General features: G+C 40.8%; 1 protein-coding gene across 1 annotated transcript in view; it reads right to left on the bottom strand.

Annotated features, from left to right (window-relative positions):
• Positions 1 to 1,154, bottom strand: part of NDUFV2 (NADH:ubiquinone oxidoreductase core subunit V2) — a 13,762-nt gene extending 12,608 nt beyond the window's left edge. Inside the window, exon 1 of the mRNA XM_017729433.1 lies at positions 1,087 to 1,154. Coding sequence (XP_017584922.1) covers positions 1,087 to 1,154 — 68 coding nt within the window. The remainder of the gene's footprint in view (positions 1 to 1,086) is intronic.
• Between the last annotated feature and the right edge of the window lie 317 nt (positions 1,155 to 1,471).

The following is a 1,471-nucleotide window of genomic DNA, read 5'->3' as shown; positions in this document are numbered from 1 at the left end:
GTCTGCGTCCTGGGGAATTTTAGCCTTTCGTGCCACGCACCAGCGCGGAAAAACCAGATTCCTTCGGAAACAAGTGCTTGTAACAGCGGAAAATTACGGGAAACCAGTGAGGTTTCTTTTCAGCCCTGTGTTTTCTGCCTTCCTACCCAGTTGTTGTTTGGGGTTTTAATGTTTGAAGTGCTTGCACCTATGTCTTGTCCTCCTCCAAGAAAAACAATAAACATTGATTGTCATTTTGGCCTCTGATAAACATTCTCGTATGACACCGTAATCCAGTTAATACAGTACAAACACTGGAATTGAAGATCATAGAATCACGGAATGGTTTGGCTTGGAAGGGAACTTTTAACATCATCTGGTTCCAAGCCCTGCCATGGGCACCTCTCACTAGACCAGGCTGCTCAGAGCCCCATCCAGCCTGGCTGGAATGCTGCCGGGAATGGGGCATCCACAATTTATCTGGGCTAGATGTGAGTAAAGGGCTCTTCCTTAGATGCTGCTGGTTGTTAGGAAATGGCTCACAGGTCTATCCTTGTGTAGAGCCTTGATCATTCAGCTTTTGTGATAAGGAGTGCAAATGTACTTTTTTCACTGTAAAATAAATCGACATTTTTCAAATAGCAGCTAAGAATGAAATCTTTTATTGCAATGAGTACTCAGATTGGCAAAGCATCACCGGATGTTCCAACATCTCTTACCATATCCTCCTTCTTTCTGAGGAGGAATCTCCCCTGCACTCCCCACCCTTTCATCTACCCTGGCTCTCAGTGGGGCAGCCTTATTAATTTAATGAATTTCACAGTGAAAATCTATCCATATATGTTTTACTTTTACAAGGACTCTGATGATTTGCTAGCTGACACTGTGAGTAACAAGTACTTTTAGTTAATACATGGTGGGACAAAAATTCAGCTTTCCTTACAGTGTTTTCCTATATCCAAAACATTAACTTATTTTTTCATCTGCTTACTTATGTTGAGAGACCCTCTTTTATTTTGTATTAACATTCAAAAAGGCAGGATTAACTACACTACAGGAAACTGAATTTCATTAAAAAGACTTCATTATTATGTTATGAATTTGTACTGATGAAATGATCCATCAGAGCACTCATTGGGACAAAAGGCCAGGTTAGAGAGAACCACCGTGGCCATGCCTATGTATGTGCACCTGGAAAAGAAAGGTTTCCTGTAAAGAAACCTGTGTATATGGGGAGACAAGTGCATGGTACATCTCAACAGATAGCTCTAGAGAAAACCCAAAACATGAAGCATTGCACATATTAGAACATTTTAGGGTACTTATTACTCTTTCAGGTAATTGTATGTATACCTACAGGGATACGTATATATGTGCACAGATGTACTTGGCAGTTGTTTTTGTAGTTAATGTCCTTTTAGCAGAATACTTTTCATTTGCACTGAGGATCAGGCAGGATGTGGTACTAGCTCTCTGGTTAGATTACTGCCCT

The sequence above is a fragment of the Corvus brachyrhynchos genome, unplaced genomic scaffold (assembly GCF_000691975.1).
Source record: "Corvus brachyrhynchos isolate BGI_N302 unplaced genomic scaffold, ASM69197v1 scaffold331, whole genome shotgun sequence".
NCBI lineage: Eukaryota > Metazoa > Chordata > Aves > Passeriformes > Corvidae > Corvus > Corvus brachyrhynchos.
Note: the sequence above shows the minus strand (reverse complement) of the source record. Positions and strands in the feature narration are given on the sequence as shown.